At 37.3% G+C, this 24,490-nt stretch overlaps 1 protein-coding gene across 3 annotated transcripts in view; it reads right to left on the reverse strand.

Annotated features, from left to right (window-relative positions):
• The window catches only part of LOC133631551 (netrin-G1-like), a 266,186-nt gene that overhangs the window by 124,543 nt on the left and 117,153 nt on the right, over window positions 1–24,490 (reverse strand). For all 3 annotated transcript variants that reach the window (XM_062023859.1, XM_062023858.1, XM_062023857.1), the window contains exon 3: window positions 4,786–5,429. In XM_062023859.1, the coding sequence (XP_061879843.1) occupies window positions 4,786–5,429 (644 nt within the window). The remainder of the gene's footprint in view (window positions 1–4,785; window positions 5,430–24,490) is intronic.

Raw genomic sequence — 24,490 nt, forward strand, 5'->3', positions numbered from 1 at the left:
CTCTGCAGCAAACATTAGTTTTTGGATTATTTATTTTGTAAGATTTACCGTAATTTTAGGCTGTAGAGCGCGCCCGTATTCAAACCGCACCCACCAAATTTTAGAATAAATATTTTCACATATATTAGCCGCACAGGATCATAAGCTATATATATAGGGCTGCAACTAACGATTAATTTGATAATTGATTAATCTGTCGATTATTACTTCGATTAATCGATTAATAATCGGATAAAAGAGACAAACTACATTTCTATCCTATCCAGTATTTTATTGGAAAAAAAACAGCATACTGGCACCATACTTATTTTGATTATTGTTTCTCAGCTGTTTGTAAATGTTGCAGTTTATAAATAAAAGTTTATTAAAAAAAAAATAAAAAAAAAAAAAAAATAAAAAGTTTAATTAAAAAACAAAAAAAACAAAACTGCGCATAGCATAGATCCAACGAATCGATGACTAAATTAATCGGCAAATATTTTAATAATCAATTTTAATTGATTTAATCGATTAGTTGTTGCAGCACTACATATATATATATACATATATACTGCATATATATATATATATATATATATATATATATATATATATATATATATATATATATATATATATATATATATATATATATATATATATATATATATATATATGTACACTACCGTTCAAAAGTTTAGGGTCACCCAAACAATTTTGTGGAATAGCCTAAGAACAAGAATAGACTGTCGAGTTTCAGATGAAAGTTCTCTTTTTCTGGCCATTTTGAGCGTTTAATTGACCACACAAATGTGATGCTCCAGAAACTCAATCTGCTCAAAGGAAGGTCAGTTTTGTAGCTTCTGTAACGAGCTCAACTGTTTTCAGATGTGTGAACATGATTGCACAAAATTTTCCTGAGGGAACTCTCCTGAAGGAATCAATAAAGTACTATCTAATCTAATCTAATCTAATCATCAATTAGCCTTCTGAGCCAATGAGCAAACACATTGTACCATTAGAACACTGGAGTGATAGTTGCTGGAAATGGGCCTCTACACACCTATGTAGATATTGCACCAAAAACCAGACATTTGCAGCTAGAATAGTCATTTACCACATTAGCAATGTATAGAGTGTATTTCTTTAAAGTTAAGACTAGTTTAAAGTTATCTTCATTGAAAAGTACAGTGCTTTTCCTTCAAAAATAAGGACATTTCAATGTGACCCCAAACTTTTGAACGGTAGTGTATATATACCAGTAAGAAAGATTTTGTAATTGTTTATTTACATACTTAATTGTTTCCAAACCGTGCCTGTAACATAGCAGTAAAGCAGCTGATCAAAATAAACAGAAGTCATCATAAAGGACCCACTAGCTGCGGAAGCTAGCTCTCCAATCGGCTAAACAAACTCCAATAGTCCACAGAGGCGTTTGGGTGAATTTACGAAACTGAAACAATACAAAAAAATATGTAATTGTAAGTTAATAATACTAACACAGACACTTCTAAACGTGTTAGCATTTTCGCTAATGCTAACGATACTGGCTTGATTACAATATAGCATGTACAAATCTGCATGAAAACACTCCTAAGGACATCACACTGGACAATTTAGTAAGTATGAATTGTTGTAGTTATATTGTAAAACTTACAAACATTGCTTGGAGTGACGAATGGAGAATCCTTTGAAGTAAAACCGCTATGGACGAATATACTAAGGAAGTACATTGTCAATTCGCAGCTCCTGCAGTGAGCAAACTTGTCCAAAAGATGGTGCCGTAGCCCAAACAATAACCCACCTTTTTAGTGTCTCGGTCGGTGTAATGTAAAAGAAACTATTTTATTTATTTTTCTGTCTCGCCTCTGGTGAGGGCGGTTTCAACGACACCTGGAGTCGAACTCTTGCAGATCGGCCTCAGTCCACAAAAACATCACACCCAAGACACCCATCCCCTCCCCCACCCCACACCTTCACCACCGCCCACTCCCCCTCCCTCTGTTGCGAGTTTGTCGTGATTAAATGGAATGTGTTTATGTGTGCATTGCAAATGAGGTTTTTTCCCTTGGACTCACTCTTCCCCCCCTTTCCCAATATCACCTTTTTCCCACCTGTTTTGTCTTTCTTCATTTTTCTTTTTTTGCCATTGCTCAAAAAAAAAAAAAAAGACAAAAAAATCCATGTTATAATGAATTATTTTCAGGGCTCCAATTACTTCAAATATTTCACTTTAAAATGTTTTATGTGGTAAATATTGCATATGTTGTGTAGTAGCCATATAAAAACATCAAAGTTTTCTTTGACAAAAGCGCATAAAAGAGACAAAATAATAGTTCCAGCATAAAATGGACAGATATATCTGAAGTTGATCTCGTAACTTAAGTGTTGAAAGTAAAAGAAAAACCTAATAAAAATGTATCACTTTATGAGTGGGGCATCTTTTGGATCCCAAATATATTTAGTGATTTTTTATTTATCTTTTCACTGTGATTACTGAAAAATATGAAAGAATTAAAATCAATGGTGTCCTGCATTATTGATCTTTTAGGGCTCTAATTACTAAATAATACATATTTCAGTTTTACTATAAAAAAAACTAAGTTGTTTTTGACAGAAAAGCCATAAAAAAATTATTTTTTATTTGTATTACTTTATATCAACTTGAAGTTGATATAGAGATTTACTGTAAGCGTTAAATAATTTAAAAAAATTTATAATTTGACTTATTTTTAACATTTTAATGACTTAGACCCTTTATGGTCCCCGGGACCCCTAAAGGTAAAATAAATAAAACATGCATATATTTTGTTATGGTTTGAAAATGAAAAATATCAAAATGGCCCCCACATGCTTTAATTTTTCCGTGTGCGGCCCTCAGTGGAACAAGTTTGGACACCCCTGCCTTAGTGGGACTGTGCCGAAAATGTACTTTTCAGTTCTCATGTGTCTTGTGCATGTTAAGAATTGACAATAAGTCATCTTGAATCTTGAATTATGGCTGTTATCGAAAGAAAAACCTTTAAATTAGCCGCGCCGTTTCATAAGCCTGAGGTACTCATTTTGGAAAGAAATAGCCTTGTTGTTCACTGGCTCCCTGTGCGTTACCGAATCAATTTTAAACTCCTTTTATTTGTTTTTAAATGTCTAAACCAGGGGTCACCAACCTTTCTGAAACCAAGAGCTACTTCTTGGGTACTGATTAATGCGAAGGGCTACCAGTTTGATACACACTTAAATAAATTGCCAGAAATAGCCAATTTGCTCAATTTACCTTTAACTCTATGTTATTATTAATAATTAATGATATTTACACTTAATTGAACGGTTCAAAAGAGGAGAAAACACGAAAAAAATGACAATTACACTTTGAAACATAGTTTATCTTCAATTTCGACTCTTTAAAATTCAAAATTCAACCAAAAAAAAGAAAAGAAAAACTTAAAAAAAGAATTTATGGAACATCATTAGTAATTTTTCCTGATTAAGATTAATTTTAGAATTTTGATGACATGTTTTAAATAGGTTTAAAGTCCAATCTACACTTTGTTAGAATATATAACACATTGGACCAAGCTATATTTCTAACAAAGACAAATCATTATTTCTTCTAGATTTTCCAGAACAAAAATTTTAAAAGAAATTCAAAAGACTTTGAAATGAGATTTAAATTTGATTCTACAGATTTTCTAGATTTGCCAGAATATTTTTTTTGAATTTTAATCACAATAAGTTTGAAGAAATATTTCACAAATATTCTTCATCAAAAAAACAGAAGCTAAAAAGAAGAATTAAATTAAAACGTATTTATTATTCTTAACAATAAAAAAAAATAAATTTACTTGAACATTGATTTAAATTGTCAGGAAAGAAGAGGAAGGAATTTAAAAGGTAAAAAGGTATATGTGTTTAAAAATCCTAAAATCATTTTTAATGTTGTATTTTTTCTCTAAAATTGTCTTTTTGAAAGTTATAAGAAGCAAAGTAAAAAAATAATGAATTTATTTAAACAAGTGAAGACAAGTCTTTAAAATATTTTCTTGGATTTTCAAATTCTATTTGAGTTTTGTCTCTCTTAGAATTAAAAATGTCGGGCAAAGCGAGACCAGCTTGCTAGTAAATAAATAAAATTTAAAAAATAGAGGCAGCTCACTGGTAAGTGCTGCTATTTGAGCTATTTTTAGAACAGGCCGGCGGGCTACTCATCTGGTCCTTACGGGCTACCTGGTGCCCGCGGGCACCGCGTTGGTGACCCCTGGTCTAAACAACCTTGCGCCAACATATCTCTTCGACCTCCTTCAGCCTTACTGCCCCACACGATCCCTAAGATCAGCCGATCAGCTGCTACTGACGGTCCCAGACACAAGGCTGAAGCTTAGAGGTGACAGAGCTTTCGCCGCTGCTGCTCCCAAGCTCTGGAACGACCTACCTCTGAGTGTTAGACAAGCCCCCTCTCTTCCTGTTTTTAAATCTCTCTTAAAAACATACTTTTATTCCATCACTGAGTGATATCCATCCTGCAATGGCGCCCCATAATGCACCTGCTGTGAACCTGTTTTTATGTTTTATTTATTTATTTTTTATCGGGTTCTGTCTGTGTTGTGTTGTGTTTGCTCGGTTCTCGTATTATCTTTTAACCTGCCCATTGTGCAGCACTTTGGCTACCCCTGTGGTACATTTTAAATGTGCTTTATAAATAAAGTTGATTTGATTTATACGAAACACAAATTTCACTGAATATGAGAAATTTCAAGTGAATAAAGAGATTTTAGTTCAAAAAGACCTCGAAGGCTGAGTCAGTCTTACCTTCCCTGCACTTTGATGTCGGAAATGGCGTAGAAGTATCTGGACAGGTTGTTCTCATCCACCATGGTGGCTCCAGTGGCTGGCTTCAGCAGCTTAATCCTCAAATCGGTGATGGTGAAGAAGTCCCTCAGGTTCTTGGTGGTATCCAGCTGGCCGTACAGCGAGGCCATGTTGTGCAGGCGGGGCCCGGCGAACAGAGCGAAGCGGTCCTTTATCTCGAAGCGCACCGTCTTGTCGTTCTTCCACACGTAGCCCCGCGAGTAGTCCTCGGTGCAGATGATGTCCAGCAGGGTGCGCTGGGTGAGGTCGCCCACCGTCTTGGGTTCCATGGTGAAGCCGTCCAAGCAGTCGGTGGCGTAGAACTGATAGGGGGTCCACGTCCGGCCGTAGTCCAGCGACTTCTCCAGGACCATCTGCTCCGGTCGGCCCGATTCGAAAGTCAGGACGATGTCGTCGGTCAGCTCGATGGTCTTGTTCCACGACAGAGTGATGTTGACCTGCAGGGGCTTCGGGTATTTCTTCCAGGAGGTGGACTGCCAGAAGGTGGTGGGGTTGCGGCCCTCAAAGTCAAACATCAACTTGGGGGGATGCGCCAACTCCTCGGTGCTGGCGTCGCACTCGTTGTTACACATGTAGGGGTTCTCCTGTAAAGACAGTAAACAACATATTTTTTTTTAAACAAATAGATGTGTTTGTGGCTTTATTATTTTGTCAAACGGACCAAACTCGCCACAAAATTAACTACAGCAAGATTTATTTTTTTTTTAGATTATTTTAAAGATTGAAAGTTGCCATCAATCCCATGTGTGTGTGTGACTACCATCTACTGGTCACACTTATCCTTACACCATATCAATCAATCAATCAATCAATGTTTATTTGTATAGCCCTAAATCACAAGTGTCTCAAAGGGCTGTACAAGCCACAACCAAATATACCAAATAAAATTGCTTCGAGGTCGGTAAGCACAACCAGAATTATTCCGCAAATCCGGCGCACCGGGTTATAAGGCGCACAGTCGGTTTTTCAGAAAATTAAAGGCCTACTGAAATGATTTTTTAAAATTTAAACGGGGATAGCAGATCCATTCTATGTGTCATACTTGATCATTATTTTTGCTGAAAGGATTTAGTATAGAACAACGACGATAAAGTTCGCAACTTTTGGTTTTTGATTAAAAAAAGCCTTGCCAGTACCGGAAGTAGCGTGACGTTGTCAGTTGTTCACTTCCTCATATTTTCCTATTGTTTTCAACGCAGCTAGAGCTATTTGGACCGAAAAAGCGACGATTACCCCATTAATTTGAGTGAGGATGAAAGATTTGTGGATGAGGAACGTTAGAGTGACGGACTAGAATGCAGTGAAATACATATCTTTTTTCGCTCTGACCGTAACTTAGGTGCAAGCTGGCTCATTGGATTCCACACTCTCTCCTTTTTCTATTGTGGATCGCGGATTTGTATTTTAAACCACCTCGGATACTATATCCTCTTGAAAATGAGAGTCGAGAACGCGAAATGGACATTCACAGTGACTTTTATCTCCACGACAATACATCGACAAAGCTCTTTAGCTACTGAGCTAATGTGATAGCATCTGGCTCAAATGCAGATAGAAACCAAATAAATAAATCCCTGACTGGAAAGATAGACAGAAGATCAACAATACTATTAAACCATGGACATGTAACTACACGGTTAATAATTCTCAGCCTGGCAAAGCTTAACAATGCTGTTGCTAACGACGCTAAGGCTAACTTAGCAACCGCACCTCACAGAGCTATGATAAAAACAATAGTGCTCCACCTACGCCAGCCAGCCCTCATCAGCGATCGACGGCGCGACGAAGGACTTCACCCCAACACAGATGCGGTTGGCGGCTAGCATAGGCTGGCGCGTCTGCTATCTAAGTAAGTCCTCCTTGTTGTGTTGCTACAGCCAGCCGCTAATACACCGATCCCACCTACAACTTTCTTCTTTGCAATCTCCATTGTTCATTAAACAAATTGCAAAAGATTCACCAACACAGATGTCCAGAATACTGTGGAATTATGAAATGAAAACAGAGCTTTTTGTATTGGCTTCAATGGGGAAGCCATACCTCTGTTCTCCTGGCTACGTCACGCGCATACGTCATCATCCAAAGGCGTTTTCAACCGGAAGTTTAGCGGGAAATTTAAAATTGCACTTTATAAATTAACCCGGCCGTATTGGCATGTGTTGCAATGTTAAGATTTCATCATTGATATCTAAACTATCAGACTGCGTGGTCGGTAGTAGTGGCTTTCAGTAGGCCTTTAAAGGATTTTAAATGCGCCTTATAGTCCGAAAAAATACGGTAGAACTATAATTTAAAGGACAAGGGAGGATTATTCTTGTCTTTAACAGGCAGCCCCAAAGTACCTCAAGGCGGCTACTTTCAATACGATGCCATAATTCCTCATATCAGCCTGATAATTCACTGCTGGACTCTGGAAAGAGGTTCCGCAGCCTCCGAAGCAGAACCTCCAGGTTCTGTAACAGCTTCTTCCCTCAGGCCGTAAGACTCTTGAACGCATCATAATTAAACTCTCCCCAAAATGGATTAACTGGCTGGAATATAAAGACAATATAACATACATCCATAAACATGGATGCATATGAAAAAGTGCAATATATTTATCTGTACAGTAACCTATTTATTTATTTATATACGCACCTTATTGCTTTTTAATCCTGCACTACCACGAGCTAATGCAACAAAATGTCGTTCTTATCTGTACTGCAAAGTTCAAATTTGAATGACAATAAAAAGGAAGTCTAAGTTTAAGTCTAAGTCATAATTATCTGTCCGACATTTATCAACAACACCCAGAAACGCCGCCGGCTTCGCTGGGCCCGAGCTCTTCTAAGATGGACTGATGCAAATTGGAAAAAAGTGTTTATTTAATGCTTTTCCATATAAGATGGCAGAGCAACATGTTCCCTAAGCGTTCATTGTGCACATCCAAAATTATCAAAATGAACATCCAAAATTGTACGGAGTTGAAAATAAATAAAATATTTCAGTTATAATCTTCTCAACCCTCCAACATAATTCACTTTGTGTCGCATCTGTTAGCCCTTCTCATCCGTTAAAACCCAAGTGTTGGCTTCACTGTCACCTCCAAAGGTTACCGTATTTTTCGGAGTATAAGTCGCACCGGCCGAAAATGCATAATAAAGAAGGAAAAAAAACATATATAAGTCGCACTGGAGTATAAGTCGCATTTTTTGGGGAAATGTATTTGATAAAAGCCAACACCAAGAATAGACATTTGAAAGGCAATTTAAAATAAATAAAGAATAGTGAACAACAGGCTGAATAAGTGTACGTTATATGAGGCATAAATAACCAACTGAGAACGTGCCTGGTATGTTAACGTAACATATTATGGTAAGAGTCATTCAAATAACTATAACATATAGAACATGCTATACGTTTACCAAACAATCTGTCACTCCTAATCGCTAAATCCCGTGAAATCTTATACGTCTAGTCCAGGGGCCGGCAACCCAAAATGTTGAAAGAGCCATATTGGACCAAAAATACAAAAACAAATCTGTCTGGAGCTGCATACAGACATACAGATAGTGTGTCATGAGATATAAATTGAATTAAGAGGACTTAAAGGAAACTAAATGAGCTCAAATATAGCTACAAATGAGGCATAATGATGCAATATGTACATATAGCTAGCCTAAATAGCATGTTAGCATCGATTAGCTTGCAGTCATGCAGTGACCAAATATGTCTGATTAGCACTCCACACAAGTCAATAACATCAACAAAACTCACCTTTGTGCATTCACGCACAACGTTAAAAGTGTGGTGGACAAAATGAGACAGAAAAAGAAGTGGCATAAAACACGTCCTAGAAAGGCGGAGAAAGTTATACATGTAAACAAACTACGGTGAGTTCAAGGACCGCCAAAATTAGTAGGACAAAACGGCGCTCGCCAAATACTCGAATCAGTGAAGCATGTTTAATATAAACAGTGTGATTTATAACAATTAGGGAGGTTTGTGTCATGTTTGTCCTCAAACAGAAACCATATTAAGTTTTTTCCCCTCGGCCATCAGGCAAATGAACAATAACTCCTAACAGTAGCTCCTTGAATTCCTTGAATTCCTTCTAAGTCTATATCAGGGGTCACCAACCTTTTTGAAACCAAGAGCTACTTCTTGGGTACTGATTAATGCGAAGGGCTACCAGTTTGATACACACTTAAATAAATTGCCAGAAATAGCCAATTTGCTCAATTTACCTTTAACTCTATGTTATTAATAATAATTAATTATATTTATCTTTGTGGAAACACTGATCATCTTAATGATTTCTCACAATAAATATATATAGAAACAGATAAATATCAATATGCAACACTTTATTTTTATATTTTCTCTAAGACAGTCTTGTGAAATCACAATATCTAGGGATGTCCGATAATGGCTTTTTGCCGATATCCGATATTGTCCAACTCTTTAATTACCGATACCGATATCAACCGATACCGATATCAACCGATATATGCAGTCGTGGAATTAACACATTATTATGCCTAATTTGGACAACCAGGTATGGTGAAGATAAGGTACTTTTTAAAAAAATTAGTAAAATAAGATAAATACATTAAAAACATTTTTTTGAATAAAAAAGAAAGTACAACAATATAAAAACAGTTACATAGAAACTAGTAATGAATGAAAATGAGTAAAATTAACTGTTAAAGGTTAGTACTATTAGTGGACCAGCAGCACGCACAATCATGTGTGCTTACGGACTGTATCCCTTGCAGACTGTATTGATATATATTGATATATAAGGTAGGAACCAGAATATTAATAACAGAGAGAAACAACCCTTTTGTGTTATATTAAACATGCTTCACTGATTCGAGTATTTGGCGAGCGGCGTTTTGTCCTACTAATTTTGGCGGTCCTTGAACTCACCGTAGTTTGTTTACATGTATAACTTTCTCCGCCTTTCTAGGACGTGTTTTATGCCACTTCTTTTTCTGTCTCATTTTGTCCACCAGACTTTTAACGTTGTGCGTGAATGCACAAAGGTGAGTTTTGTGGATGTTATTGTCTTGTGTGGAGTGCTAACCAGACATATTTGGTCACTGCATGACTGCAAGCTAATCGATGCTAACATGCTATTTAGGCTAGCTATATGTACATATTGCATCATTATGCCTCATCTGTAGGTATATTTGTGCTCATTTAGTTTCCTTTAAGTCCTCTTAATTCAATGTATATCTCATGACACACTATCTGTATGTCTCTATGCAGCTCCAGACAGATTTGTTTTTGTATTTTTGGTCCAATATGGCTCTTTCAACATTTTGGGTTGCCGGCCCCTGGACTAGACGTATAAGATTTCATGGGATTTAGCGATTAGGAGTGACAGATTGTTTGGTAAACGTATAGCATGTTCTATATGTTATAGTTATTTGAATGACTCTTACCATAATATGTTACGTTAACATACCAGGCACGTTCTCAGTTGGGGGAGGGAGGTTTTTTGGGTTGGTGCACTAATTGTAAGTGTATCTTGTATTTTTTATGTTGATTTAATTAAAAAAAAAAAAAAAAAAAAAAAAAAAAAAACGATACCGATAATAAAAAAAACGATACCGATAATTTCCGATATTACATTTTAACGCATATATCGGCCGATAATATCGGCAGGCCGATATTATCGGACATCTCTAACAATATCCCATTTTAACTAGCTAGCCACTAACATTTTTTAACAGATCATGCATTACTTTGCACCATGTTTGCACAAATAATAACTCATGTAAAATACAAAAGTCAACTCTCAAATTTTTAAATAAATCATGTCACACTTTGAACTGGACACCAAATCTGTTATCTGTTTCTTTGTCAGTTAGTGAAGACCGAGGCTTTATCATATTTTCTTGGATTTTCAAATTCTATTTGAGTTTTGTCTCTCTTAGAATTAAAAATGTCGAGCAAAGCGAGACCAGCTTGCTAGTAAATAAATACAATTTAAAAAATAGAGGCAGCTTACTGGTAAGTGCTGCTATTTGAGCTTTTTTTTAGAACAGGCCAGCGGGCTACTCATCTGGGGCCGTACTTATCAAGCTTCTTAGAGTGCCATTTTACACTTAAGTCCTGAGAATTTGCTAAATTTAGTCCTACTCTCAAACTTAAGAATAAAAGCTTTTTATCAACGTTCTTAAGTCTAAGAATCACTCCTACTCTCCACGATATTTAAGAGACCTTCAGAGGTGTCTTAAGTGGTTAGGAGTTGCCAGCAGGGGATGGCACTGAGGCGAGAGAGACGTGCGCGAACGTTCAGGAAACGGAACAATGTTTTGTTTTTTTTTGATGACGAGCAGCTGTTCAAACGGTATCGTTTAGACAGAGCGGATATTATTTTTGTCACAGATTTAATACTTTTCGATTCCTTGTTGATTTCTGCATGTGTCTGCAGTGGGCTAGTATATATAGAGCCACCCACACCAGTTTCAAATTAGTTGCCTAATTAATGAATTGGAAAGAAAATGTTATGACAGTAGCGTATGTGTGTGGCCGTGAGGTGAGTGACGTCAGTGAGTGTGTGGGCGAGAGAAGAGAGGGAGCGGTAGCGTGAGTGCCGGCGGGGACTAGTTTGTTTTGTATTATTTTGTAGTTTATTGTCAAAATATACACTCCCATTGTCCACTTAAATATTTCCAAGATATTTCTTTATTCTTAGACAACGGATTCCCTTCCGTGATTGGTCATTTCTATGGACACAGAAATGACGTCACCTAAAATTCCGTTTACGGCACATAGTAATGTCGTAATTCAGCTCTGAGTGTGACACTTAAGATTCAGTCCTACACTTCGCTGAAAGTGTGAGTAAGACGCTTGATAACTAACTTTTAAATGCAGCTTTCAGCGAAGAATTTATTTACTCTTAAGTCAACTCTTAGCAGACTTCTTAGGAGTAATTCTAAGAAGCTTGATAAGTACGGTCCCTGGTCCTTACGGGCTACCTGGTGCCCGCGGGCACCGCGTTGGTGACCCCTGGTCTATAACATGATCTGATAGCTCAGTTACAGCTCTTTTTATTACCAAATATGTGTTATATGTGTTTTATGTTGCACCATTGCACCAAGAAAAATTCCTAGTTTGTGAACCCGTTCTCAAACAATGGCAATGAAACTATTCTGATTCTGATTCTGATTAAAACAACAAATATATTTTTCAATTTTTCATACATTTTTGAAAAAGCTCCACAGAGCCACTAGGGCGGCGCTAAAGAGCCGCATGCGGGTTGCCGACCCCTGGTCTAGTCTCTTACGTGAATGAGCTAAATAATATTATTTGATATTTTACGCTAATGTGTTAATAATTCCACACAATAAGTCGCTCCTGAGTATAAGACTATGAAAAAAACTGCGACTTATAATCCGAAAAATAGGGTATTTCTTTGCCTTCACCACTTGATCAACATTCCACCACCGTTCTCAACCGCCTTTCACGCACATCCTGGTGTGCTTCATAACACCGGATTCTTCCGCGTGTGATGATGTCGCTGCATGGACACCATACTCTCCTCCTGCTTTCCGCCGCCACACAAAATGCCGATGTAATTGATATTCCTGCGTGGTATTTGAGCCGAGATGGGAATAGAATCCAAATGAGTGTTTTTTTATAAAACGCATGAGGGGAGAATGGGGGGGCTGGGAGGACATGCATTTTTCATAGGGAATCCATGCAGCGTGTGTGTGTGTGTGTGTGTGTGTGTGTGTGTGTGTGTGTGTGTGTGTGTGTGTGTGTGTGTGTGTGTGTGTGTGTGTGTGTGAGAACATGTTTGTGGCGAGAAAGGCGAGGAGCTTCTTGATGTGTTTGTTTTGAGAGAAGGATGGAGTGTTTGAAATCTTTTTGCTTCTGTGTGTGTGTGTGTGTGCGTGTGTGTGTGTGTGTGTGTGTGTGCGTGCGTGTGTGTGTGTGTGTGGGTTCTTGTTTTTCTACCCTTCTTGAATTTATACCCTTCTTGAGACATCAACAAGGAAAAGTACCGTCCATATGAGGACCGGCGAACCATATGAAATAACAAGTGTGTGTAAGAAGTTGAAATGCGCCCCCTTTGGCCAACAATAGTAACAAAAATAAAATACAAATATTCAGAGAGACACACTGTAATAACTTGAAGTACATAATAAAGATTTAAAACCAATCACAAACAAAAAATAAAAAATAAATAACTAAAAGCAGTCTTTTTCTCACAATGTGTCGACTTTTTTCTTATAAAATTGGGAACGATTTCTCACATCCTTATTGCGATATTTTCTCGTAAAATTCTGACTTTTGTATGTAAAATTATAACTTTTTAATGCAAAATGGCGACATTTGTCATGTAAAATTTTGACTTTTATCACTATATTGCCAATTTTTTTTGTTGTTCTTGTAAAATAGTGACATTTTTTGTTCAAACTGCTTCCACAGTGGAGTGTTTTAAGTCTCGTCTTAAGACCCACTTTTATTCTTTGGCTTTTAACACTATGTGAGTTGTGTGGTCTTCTGTCCTCTGTTGTACTGTGTGTTTTTTTTTTATACATTTTGATGTCTATTTTACTGTTTTAATTGGTTTTACCCTTTAAAAATCGCTTTTAATCATATTTATTTTTTATATTGTCTCTGTATTGGTTTTCTATTCATTTATTCTTTGTTTTTATTCAGTCATTGGTGTAGCATAATTTTGTTTTTAATATTGTTTTTAACATGGCTGTGGAAACATTCTTGTTGTGTAAATGTGCTATATAAATAAAGTGGATTGGATTGGATTGGATTGATTTTTTGAGTAAAATTATGATATTTTTTTTTGATGATTTTTTAATTTTTATTAATCAATCCAACAAAAAACAATACACAACAATACCATAATAATGTAATAATGCAATTCCAATTCCAAAACCAAACCCGACCCAGCAACACTCAGAACTGCAATAAACAGAGCAATTGAGAGGAGACACAAACACGACACAAAACAATCTAAAAGCAGTCAAACAAAAATTAATATTATCAACAACAGTATCAATACTAGTAACAATAAAGCAGTGATTAAAAATCCCTCATTGACATTATCATTACAGACATGCATATAAAATAAAAACATTTAAAAAAAACAATTAAAAAAAGAACAATAGTGTCACAGTGGCTTACACTTGCATCACATCTCATAAGCTTGACAACACACTGTGTCCAATATTTTCCACAAAGATAAAATAAGTCATATTGTTTGGTTCATTTAATAGTTAAAACAAATTTAAATTATGACTTTTGTAAAATTACGACTTTTATTATAATACTGCCAAAATTCTAAGTTTTTTCCTGTGAAATTGTGACTTTTTTCTTGTGAAATTCCAACTCATTTTTCACAACAAGCTTTTTTATATTTGCATAGTATGTAAATATTATTAATTGACTGTGGGTCGGTTTTAAAAGTGCTCCCCCTCTGGTCAACATATGTAATAACAAGTGTGTGTAAGAAGTTGAAATGCGCCCCCTTTGGCCAACATTAACAGCAAAAATGCAATTAAAATATATGGAGAGACATACTGTAATAACTTTAAGTAAATAATGAAGATTAAAAAAACAATTACAATCAAAAAATAAAAAATAAATAAAATAACTCAAAGCAGTCTTTTTCTCACAATGTGTCGACTTTTTTCTTATAAAATTGGGAATGATTTCTCATATTATTTCTGCTTCTGTAATAATGCGATATTTTCTCGTAAAAGTTATTACTTTTGTATGTAAAATGATAACTTTTTAATGCAAAATGGCAACATTTGTCATATAAAATTCTGACTTCATAACAATATTGCCTATTTTTTTGTTGTTCTTGTAAAATAGTGACATTTTTTGAGTAAAATTCCGATTATTATTATAATATTGCCAAAATGTTAAAGTTTTCTTATGAAATTATGACTTTTGTCAAGTTAAATTACAACTCTTTTCATAAAATTGCCAAAATGTTAAGCTTTTTCTTGTAAAATTGTTATTCTTATTGAGTAAAATTCCAACTTTTATCATAATATTGCACAAACGTTCAGTTTTTCTTGTAGAATTTTGACTTGTGTTGAGGAAAATTCCGACTTTTATCATAATACTGCCAAAATTCTAAGTTTTTCTTGTGAAATTGTGACCTTTTTCTTGTGAAATTCCAACTCATTTTGAATCTAATAGAGAATGATTCATTTGCACCCCTGGTGGTGAAATCTATCAAAATTAGGGTGGTCCCAAACAGAAGGGATTTTTTTCAAATTGACTGTGTGTCGGTTTTAAAAGTGCTCCCCCTCTGGTCAACAAATGAAATAACAAGTGTGTGTAAGAAGTTGAAATGCGCCCCCTTTGGCCAACATTAATAGCAAAAATTAAATTAAAATATATAGAGAGACATACTGTAATAACTGGAAGTAAATAATGAAGATTAAAAAAACAATTACATCAATAACAAAAAAAATATATATATAAATATATATATATATATATATATATATATATACATATATATATACATATATATATATATATATATATATATATATATATATATATATATATATACATATATATATACATATATATATATATATATATATATATATATATATATATATATATATATATATATATATATATATATATATAGAGCGAGAGAGACATATTCTTTCTGTTTCTGTAATATTGCAATATTTTCTCAGAAAATTATTACTTTTTTATTTTAAAATTATTACTTTTGCAAAATGGCAACATTTGTCATATGAAAGTCTGACTTTTATCACAATATTGCCAATTTTTTTGTTGTTCTTGTAAAATTGTGACATTTTTTGAGTAAAATTCCGATCATTATTATAATATTGCCAAAATGTTATAGTTGTCTTATGAAATTGTGACTTTTGTCGAGTAAAATTACGACTCTTTTCATAAAATTGCCCAAATTGTTAGCTTTTTCTTGTAAAATTGCGATTGTTATTGAGTAAAATTCCAACTTTTATCATAATATTGCACAAACGTTCAGTTTTTCTTGTAGAATTTTGACTTGTGTTGAGTAAAATTACGACTTTTATTATAATACTGCCAAAATTCTAAGTCTTTCTTTTGAAATTGTGACCTTTTTCTTGTGAAATTCCAACTCATTTTTCACAACAAGCTTATTTATATTTACATAGTATGTATATATTATTGATGATGTAAATACAAATCTTTACATATGTATCTTGAAAGGGTGGTCCTAAAGAGGTAAGCATTTTGCAGAGGTGTCAAGAAGGTAACAATCACAAGAAAACGTGTGTGTTTGTGTATGTGTGTGTTCTTGTATTTCTACCCTTCTTGAGACATCAACAGGGAAAAGTAGCTTCCATATGAGGACCGGTGAACCAGTTAGGACATAAGTCATGGTCCTAATATGGAAAACCATTGCATCTAATAGAGAATGTCTCATTTGCACCCCTGGTGGTGAAATTTATCAAAATTAGGGTGGTCCCAAAAAGGAGGGATTTTTTTTAAATTGACTGTGTGTCGGTTTTAAAAGTGCTCCCCCTCTGGTCAACATATGAAATAACAAGTGTGTGAAAAAATTAATAATAAAAAAAAAAAATAGAATAAATATGTGTGTAGAGACATACTGTAATAACTTGAAGTAAATCATGAAGATTAAAAACAATTACAAACAAAAAAATTCAACAACAAAAAAAAATACAAAAGCTTACCTTTTTTTTAATATTTGCATAGTTTGTATACATTATTAATGTTGTAAATACAAATCTTTATATATCTAGAAAGGGTGGTCCTAAAGAGGCAGGCATTTTTCGGAGGTCTCGAAAAGGTAAGAAATACAGAAATGTGTGTGTGTGTGTGACGGTGCGTGTGTGTGTGTGACGGTGTGTTTGTGTGTGTGTGTGTGTGTGTGTGTGTGTGTGTGTGTGTGTGTGTGTGTGTGTGTGTGTGTGTAGAGAGATCAGAAGGCGATCCTCAATTGACATTCCTCTCACCCACCCGGCCCTTGGAACAATGAGGTTAAGTGCTGATGAGATTCAGATCAACTGTAAAGCGGCTCGATAATCAGCAATCATCTGACACCCTACACACGGAATTATCTAAAGGTGAGAACAATGATTCGTGCAACGTTACCTCGCTTATCTCCGCCCGGCTCTGCGGCGCTTTCCGTTAGAGAGATTGACACTCGGCACGAGGACGGCTGGAAAGAATACTAATAAGCTGTTGGCCATTACATTTCATTTCAGAGGACCACTTGCAGCTTTTTGTCTCTGTGCGTGTTGCTCTTAATTCAACGGTATTTGATGCTTTATCTCTCTTAAAGAAGGCTCTTTAAATAAAAATTTAAAAAAAATGTAGCTAAAGATCTCCTCTCATCTTTCCTTCGGGTCCATTATGCAGTGAGGTAGTGCGAGACGCAGAGATTGTGGGTCACTAGGCCCGCTTAGCTGACTCAAAGGCACGTTGTATAATCCAATTAGGAGGCTAATAAGGGTTATGCTGCTGAGACACAGTGGGAGAATGCAAAAAAAAAAAAAAAAAAAAAAAAAAAAAAAAAAAAAAAAAGACCTTTCGGCGTTGGGTTTTGAAAGAGCTCGCTGGAAAAAAAAAATAAGTACTCTCCTGAAACACCCACACACACACAAGAAGACTGTAATAGACATTTTTGTAAGACATGCCAACATACAAAGAAATACTATGATGATTATTGGACCGTTGTGAGAAATGATGATGTCACGCTGATAAATCCGATAACGTAAAAAAACAAAACTGCAATAACTATATTTTGAGAACGTGTCACTCTCCCGACGCACTGTGACGAGGCGGGTTGAGACCATCGCTGGAAACTTGGAGCTTCGGCTGGAGAACGGAGCGGCCGACTTTGACTGTTTTTCGCTGGCTTTGGATGAGAGCTGCGATGTACGTGACACCGCCCAGCTGCTCATCTTCTTACGTGGGATAACTGCAGACTTTCAAATCACGGAGGAGCTGGCAGCCATGCAGTCAATTAAAGAGACAACCACAGGTAATGACTTGTATACGTAGGTAAATGCGTGTTTGGACATGTTAGGACTGAAATGGGACAAGCTGGCAGGTGTGACAACAGATGGTTGTCCAAATCTGACGGGGAAAAATGTTGGACTTTTAAAGAGGATGCAGGATAAAGTGACAGAAATTTACATTTTTGCATTGTATTATACACTACCGTTCAAAAGTTTGGGGTCACATTGAAATGTCCTTATTTTTGAAGGAAAAGCACTGTACTTTTCAATGGAGATAACTTTAAACTAGTCTTAACTTTAAAGAAATACACTCTATACATTGCTAATGTGGTAAATGACTATTCTAGCTGCAAATGTCTGGTTTTTGGTGCAATATCTACATAGGTGTATAGAGGCCCATTTCCAGCAACTATCACTCCAGTGTTCTAATGGTACAATGTGTTTGCTCATTGGCTCAGAAGGCTAATTGATGATTAGAAAACCCTTGTGCAATCATGTTCACACATCTGAAAACAGTTTAGCTCGTTACAGAAACTACAAAACTGACCTTTTTTTGAGCAGATTGAGTTTCTGGAGCATCACATTTGTGGGGTCAATTAAACGCTCAAAATGGCCAGAAAAAGAGAACTTTCATCTGAAACTCGACAGTCTATTCTTGTTCTTAGAAATGAAGGCTACTCCACAAAATTGTTTGGGTGACCCCAAACTTTTGAACGGTAGTGTACATCAGGAAGTGTTGTGTAAGACAGTGTTAAAAATAAAACCATCAAAAGCAATTTGCTTTTGTTTAAAGTTAAGTTAGGTTAAATTAAATTATTATTATTATTATTATTATTTATCTTACGGTATATCCAAAATAGTTTGAGCAAAATTTAATTGAAATATTGTCGGTGTGGCCCTCCAGCAGTGCTCAGGTTGCTCATGCGGCCCCCGGTAAAAATTCATTGCCCACCCCTGACCCACACACACACAAGCAGACTGTAAAATACATTTTTGTAAGACATGCCAGCATACAAATAAATACTATGATGATTATTGGACCGTTATGAGAAATTATGATGTCACACTGATAAAACTGATAACGTAAAAACAAAATAACTGCAATAACTAAGGGTAAGAACTAGTGTTGTCCCGATACCAACATTTTGGTACCGGTACCAAAATTATTTTGACACTTTTCGGTACTTTTCTAAATAAAGGGTATCACAAAAAATGGCATTATTGGCTTTATTTTACATTAAACAGAACTACTCAGTGGCCTAGTGGTTAGAGCAGGCCTGGGCAATTTTTTTGACTCGGGGGGGCCAAATTTTTTAGAAAAAAATGTGTCTGGGGGCCGGTAAAAACGGAATGGAATTAAAAACATTTTTTTTTACAGAATGAGACACCCAGAATGTACAGGAAAATAAAGAATGTGGGATTTACAATATTAACTATGAAGGATAAAACACTGAATATTGACAACTTATGAACGTCACACCCCCTCTCCATCGACATATTCTACAATCAAGCGAAACGCAAAAAAATGCAAAAAACACAGCGAAATATGAACGCGAAGGGTAAAAAAACCAAAAAACACCTACAATCGGATACATCTGATACATCACTAAGCTTTAGAACTTTGTTGTAAAAATATTTTTCCGCGTCTGTCCCTGACACCCGCATTTCAGACTGACGCTCTGTGGAAACGATCCCCACCCACACTGCTTGGTGCCTCGTCTGAGCTGCTGTGACTTAAATTACCATAGTAACTCATTAGATTACCATAGTAACTCATTAGATTACCATAGTAACTAGTATATCACACTAAAGCTCAGATTCCAACCATTGAAATACTTTGTATAGTTCAAAACTCCCGGTAATTAGAAAACATCACTGCGCATCATAATGGCAGCTACACTTTCCATCTTAAAGATCTAAAAAAAATATTTGGGAATGTCCGGCAGGCCGCATGTGGCCCCCGGGCCATAATTTGCCCAGGTCTGGGTTAGAGTGTCCGCCCTGAGTCATACCAAAGACTATAAAAATGGGACCCATTACCTCCCTGCTTGGCACTCAGCATCAAGGGTTGGAATTGGGGGTTAAATCTCCAAAAAATATTCCCAGGCGCGGCCACCGCTGCTGCTCACTGCTCCCCTCACCTCCATGGGGGTGATCAAGGGTGATGGGTCAAATGCAGAGAATAATTTCGCCACACCTAGTGTGTGTGTGACAATCATTGGCACTTTAACTAGAGATGTCCGATAATATCGGACTGCTGATATTATCGGCCGATAAATGCTTTAAAATGTAATATCGGAAATTATCGGCATCGGTTTCAAAAAGTAAAATGTATGACTTTTTAAAACGCCGCTGTACGGAGGGGTACACGTATGTAGGAATAGGTATAGAGCGCTAATAAACCTTAAAGGCACTGCCTTTGCGTGCCGGCCCAGTCACATAATATCTACGGCTTTTCACACCCACAAATGAATGCCAACATACTTGGTCAACAGCCATACAGGTCACACTGAGGGCGGACGTATAAACAACTTTAACACTGTTACAAATATGCGCCACACTGTGAACCCACACCAAACAGGAATGACAAACACATTTCGGGAGAACATCCGCACCGTAACACAACAGAACAAATACCCAGAACCCCTTGCAGCCAACCCCGCCCACCTCAACCTCCTCATGCTCTCTCAGGGAGAGCATGTCCCAAATTCCAAGCTGCTGTTTTGAGGCATGTTAAAAAAAATAATGCACTTTGTGACTTCAATAATAAATATGGCAGTGCCATGTTGGCATTTTTGTCCATAACTTGAGTTGACTTATTTTGGAAAACCTTGTTACATTGTTTAATGCATCCAGCGGGGCATCACAACAAAATTAGGCAAAACAATGTGTTAATTCCACGACTGTATACACTACCGTTCAAAAGTTTGGGGTCACCCAAACAATTTAGTGGAATAGCCTTCATTTCTAAGAACAAGAATAGACTGTCGAGTTTCAGATGAAAGTTCTCTTTTTCTGGCCATTTTGAGCGTTGAATTGACCCCACAAATGTGATGCTCCAGAAACTCAATCTGCTCAAAGGAAGGTCAGTTTTGTAGCTTCTGTAACGAGCTAAACTGTTTTCAGATGTGTGAAGATGATTGCACAAGGGTTTTCTAATCATCAATTAGCCTTCTGAGCCAATGAGCAAACACATTGTACCATTAGAACACTGGAGTGATAGTTGCTGGAAATGGCCTATGTAGATATTGCACCAAAAACCAGACATTTGCAGCTAGAATAGTCATTTACCACATTAGCAATGCATAGAGTGTATTTCTTTAAAGTTAAGACTAGTTTAAAGTTATCTTCATTGAAAAGTACAGTGCTTTTCCTTCAAAAATAAGGACATTTCAATGTGACCCCAAACTTTTGAACGGTAGTGTATATCGGTATCGGTTGATATCGGAATCGGTAATTAAGAGTTGGACAATATCGGAATATCGGCAAAAAAGCCATTATCGGACTTAACTTAATAGTAACAACATGGGATGCCATCACTTGTCTACTCTACTGTACGTAGACTGGAAACAGAGATACAGGCTGCCATGGCCTCGTGGGCACTGATGATAAATCCTACCCGTGTTGAATATTTAGCAGTGATGTGCGCTGGTAATCGTTATATTCTGGCTTGAGGAGCGCCGTACGTGTGCAGTTCTGAGCCAGCGAGACCACCGTTGAGAGAGAGAGAGTGTGTGATTTCCCCAGCGTCCCTTTTTCACTTGTTGGCTGAAGCGTTTGCAGCTAATGACCAGCAATTTCCCTGCTGTTCAGCAAGGCGTAAATAAGATGAACATACGAAGAAGTGGGGTCATAAATTCAACCTACAATCATCCCCTCGCCTCCTCCAGGCCTTCGCGGAAGTGAGGACTCTGTCTCGCCGTCATCCTTTCCACCGGAGCGCCCTCCATCATTAATAACAGTCACTAAAGCAGAGGTACGTCCCCTTATAGCACTTAGGCGACACATGCGCTGCGGAGAGAATCCGTCCGACCCGGCCAGCAAATGTGACGGTGCCGGCGTAGAAAAGAAGGTCAGGACCTTTCATAGGATTTCCAGCGGTGGTTATTTAAAGGCCTACTGAAAGCCACTACTACCGACCACGCAGTCTGATAGTTTATATATCAATGATGAAATCTTAACATTATAACACATGCCAATACGGCCAGGTTAACTTATAAAGTGACATTTTAAATTTGCCGCTAAACTTCCGGTTCGAAACGCCTCTGAGGATGACGTATGCGCGTGACGTAGCCCGGCGAACACGGGTATGCCTTCCACATTGAAGCCAATACGAAAAAGCTCTGTTTTCATTTCATAATTCCACAGTATTCTGGACATCTGTGTTCGTGAATCTGTTGCAATCATGTTCATTGCATTATGAAGAAGGAAGCTGAGCAAGCAAAGAAGAAAGTTGTCGGTGCGAAATGGACGTATTTTTCTAACGTAGTCAGCAACAACAGTACACAGCCGGCGCTTCTTTGTTTACATTCCCGAAAGATGCAGTCAAGATGGAAGAACTCGGATAACAGAGACTCTAACCAGGAGGACATTTGACTTGGATACGCAGACGCCTGTAGAGAACTGGGACAACACAGACTCTTACCAGGATTACTTTGATTTGGATGACAAAGACGCAGACGTGCTACTGTGAGTATGCAGCTTTGGCTTTTTTTTGCGTATGTACGTAACTTTTTTAAAATATATAAGCTTTATGAACCTTGGGTTAGGTGAACGGTCTTTTGGGCTGAGTGATTGTGTGTGTTGATCAGGTGTTTGAATTGTATTGGCGTGTTCTATGGAGCTAGGAGCTAGCAGAGGAGCTAGGAGCTAGCATAACACGTACCGTACCGTACGTGCGCGTCACGTACGTAACTTTTTAAAAATATATAAGCTTTATGAACCTTGGGTTAGGTGAACGGTCTTTTGGGCTGAGTGATTGTGTGTGTTGATCAGGTGTTTGAATTGTATTGGCGTGTTCTATGGAGCTAGGAGCTAGCAGAGGAGCTAGGAGCTAGCATAACAAACACGCAGGTGTTTTTATGCAGGATTAATTTGTGGCATATTAAATATAAGCCTGGTTGTGTTGTGGCTAATAGAGTATATATATGTCTTGTGTTTATTTACTGTTGTAGTCATTCCCAGCTGAATATCAGGTCACCCCCGGCTCTCACAGCATCTTCCCTATCTGAATAGCTTCAACTCCCCACTAGTCCTTCACTTGCACTTTACTCATCCACAAATCTTTCATCCTCGCTCAAATTAATGGGGAAATTGTCGCTTTCTCGGTCCGAATCTCTCTCACTTCATGCGGCCATCATTGTAAACAATAGGGAACTTTGCGTATATGTTCAACTGACTACGTCACGCTACTTCCGGTAGGGGCAAGCCTTTTTTTTATCAGATACCAAAAGTTGTAATCTTTATCGTCGTTGTTCTATACTAAATCCTTTCAGCAAAAATATGGCAATATCGCGAAATGATCAAGTATGACACATAGAATAGATCTGCTATCCCCGTTTAAATAAAAAAATTCATTTCAGTAGGCCTTTAACAACAAAAACACCGACTTTCGCCCGATCAATAGCCTCTGTGGTCATTTCAGACTCGGGGCTTCAGCCGGGGGCCGCCTATTGGAAAACAATAAGCCCCCTCAGCTTGATCCTTCACCTGCGGTTATGGCAGCGGTGCAGCAAGCAGGAAGAGAAAAATCAGTGGAGAATATTACCCCATTGAACAATATGACCTCACCTCTTTCATGGATAATTAACAGTTAGAGATGCTACCTCAGTAGAAACTCATTTGTATACTCTAGCCTTTAAATAGACCCCCCTTTTAGAACAGCTGATCTCCTTGCCGGAGAGGGGGGGGGGGGGGGGGAGCACAGATGAGGTGACCACAGATGAGGTGCTAGCTGTCCAAAGTCGGGACCCAGGGTGGACCACTCATCTGTGCATCAGTTGGAGACGTCTCTGCACTGCTGACCTGTCTCCACTCAAGATGATCGCCTGCTGGCCCCACTATGGACTGGACTCTCACACTAGTGTTAGATCCACTATGGACTGGACTCTCACACTATTATGTTAGATCCACTGTGGACTGGACTCTCACACTATTATGTTAGATCCACTATGGACTGGACTCTCACACTAGTGTTAGATCCACTATGGACTGGACTCTCACACTATTATGTTAGATCCACTGTGGACTGGACTCTCACACTATTATGTTAGATCCACTATGGACTGGACTCTCACTATTATGTTATATCCACTATGGACTGGACTCTCACACTATTATGTGAGATCCACTATGGACTGGACTCTCACACTATTATGCTAGATCCACTATGGACTGGACTCTCACACTATTATGATAGATCAACTATGGACTGGACTCTCACTATTATGTTAGATCAACTATGGACTGGACTCTCACTATTATGTTAGATCCACTATGGACTGGACTCTCACAATATTATGTTAGATCCACTATGGACTGGACTCTCACACTATTATGTTAGATCCACTATGGACTGGACTCTCACACTATTATGCTAGATCCACTATGGACTGGACTCTCACACTATTATGTTAGATCCACTATGGACTGGACTCTCA

Source organism: Entelurus aequoreus, linkage group LG16 (assembly GCF_033978785.1).
Source record: "Entelurus aequoreus isolate RoL-2023_Sb linkage group LG16, RoL_Eaeq_v1.1, whole genome shotgun sequence".
In the NCBI taxonomy this organism is placed as follows: domain Eukaryota; kingdom Metazoa; phylum Chordata; class Actinopteri; order Syngnathiformes; family Syngnathidae; genus Entelurus; species Entelurus aequoreus.